The 1,578-nt window shown below is 54.1% G+C and overlaps 1 protein-coding gene across 1 annotated transcript in view; it reads left to right on the top strand.

Annotated features, from left to right (window-relative positions):
- The first annotated feature begins 248 nt into the window (after positions 1 to 248).
- Positions 249 to 1,578, top strand: part of cpxm2 (carboxypeptidase X (M14 family), member 2) — a 24,687-nt gene continuing 23,357 nt past the window's right edge. The window contains exon 1 of the mRNA XM_076033424.1: positions 249 to 876. Coding sequence (XP_075889539.1) covers positions 648 to 876 — 229 coding nt within the window. The 5' untranslated portion in view covers positions 249 to 647. The remainder of the gene's footprint in view (positions 877 to 1,578) is intronic.

The following is a 1,578-nucleotide window of genomic DNA, read 5'->3' as shown; positions in this document are numbered from 1 at the left end:
ATCAATCACTCGTCAGATATTTGCTGTCTAACTGTTCAAGTCAGATCTACTTGAGTTGCTCCAGTTGCCATCTCGTGTTTCTTTTCCTGCACACAGCTGCATGTGCCTGTTCCCACAAGGAGGAGGTGAAGATGATGATAAAAAAAAACAAATCGTAAATGAGTCAATTTCCCAGAGGGATCTTCTTCTTCTTCTTCTTCTTCTTCTTCTTCTTCTTCTTCTTCTTCTTCTTCTTCTTCTTTTCTGCAGCTGGACTCGGGACTGTGTCACCCGCCCAGACGGCTTCAAATCAGACGGGGGAGCAGCAGCAGCTCCTGCCATCTCCTCTCCTCTCCTCTCTTCTCCTCTCTTCTCTCTCATCTCCTGCTCCGTCTGCCTGCACCCTCCCTCACTGCAATTTTTTTTTTCTCTAAGGCTGAGGCGTCCGTGGACCCTCTGGCTCCACCGCCTCCGTCAGTGACTCGGAGCTCCCCGAGAACTTTTTGTGTGAGGGAGAGGAAGGGCGAGCAGTTGGATGGGACGCAGCAGCAGCAGCAGCAGCAGCAGCAGCAGCAGCAGCAGCAGCAGGCGGCTCCCCTGGAGGCACTGTCAGGACTCTCAGCCGGAGATAACACCCTCCCCTCCCTCAACTTCTCCACCTAGGGGTCATGGCCAGACACCTCCTCACCCCCCTGGCTCTGCTGGGACTGTTGGTGGTGCTGGTCAACCTCGGCGCCGACTCTGCTGACCAGTATGAGGATTATTACATGCAGGAGCTGCTGACCAGGGAGCAGCACATGCTGGAGAAGCCCGTGGCCTCCACACCGGACAGGCAGGATCCAGCCAAGAGGCTTCCCGCCAGGCGGGCCCATAAAGGAGCAGTCGACGCAAAACCAGGTATCAAAACTCACTACACAGTTTCCATACTCTGCGCGACTCTCGTGTGCACAGCTGTGAAACCCGGCAGTGCAAAAGTTAATAAAAGTCCGAAAAAGTCAATTAATATCGGCCGTGCAAACGGCTGTTGGAGAGAAAAGGTTTTTTTTCAAGGCAAGATGTGATGGATAGTTTTAGGCTGTACCTGCGTGGAAACGAGAGTAATCATTGGAAGCGGCTCTTGCAGAGAAATCTGTTGCATAACATCAAAGGAAACATGAGAGGAAGCAGGTTTCAGACAGTTTTCTGCAGGATTACCGTCTGCGTTCCCGAGCCCACCAGAGAAAATTCGAGCGGCTCCAGAGAAGCAGCTGAATTTAATTCCAAATGGTTATGAAAGTGCGGCGAAGGACAACAACAACAACTATAAGCTCTCCGGGGTTGCGCCCCCCCGCCACACCCACCGCCCCGCATGCTTGCAGATGAGGGTGTGTGCGTGTCCCCGGGGCCCGGCAGCAGGACCAGGAGCCCCACACCTGGCAGCGGCAGGGAGCGCTGAGGGCTGTAGCAGCATGTGAGTCCCTCGTTGAATCCCAAGAAAGAAAGGGAAAAAAAAACCCAGCTGTGAGACGTTCGAGCGCGGTCTGGCTCTTCCTGCTCAACGCTGTTTATCTGCAGCACATGTAGGCGGTAGGTCGGTTCCCCCTCATGCCCAATGGGCCG

The sequence above is a fragment of the Nelusetta ayraudi genome, unplaced genomic scaffold (genome assembly GCF_046127955.1).
Source record: "Nelusetta ayraudi isolate G7.1 ecotype Tasmania unplaced genomic scaffold, CSIRO-AGI_Nayr_v1 ptg000042l, whole genome shotgun sequence".
NCBI classification, from domain to species: domain Eukaryota; kingdom Metazoa; phylum Chordata; class Actinopteri; order Tetraodontiformes; family Monacanthidae; genus Nelusetta; species Nelusetta ayraudi.
Note: the sequence above shows the minus strand (reverse complement) of the source record. Positions and strands in the feature narration are given on the sequence as shown.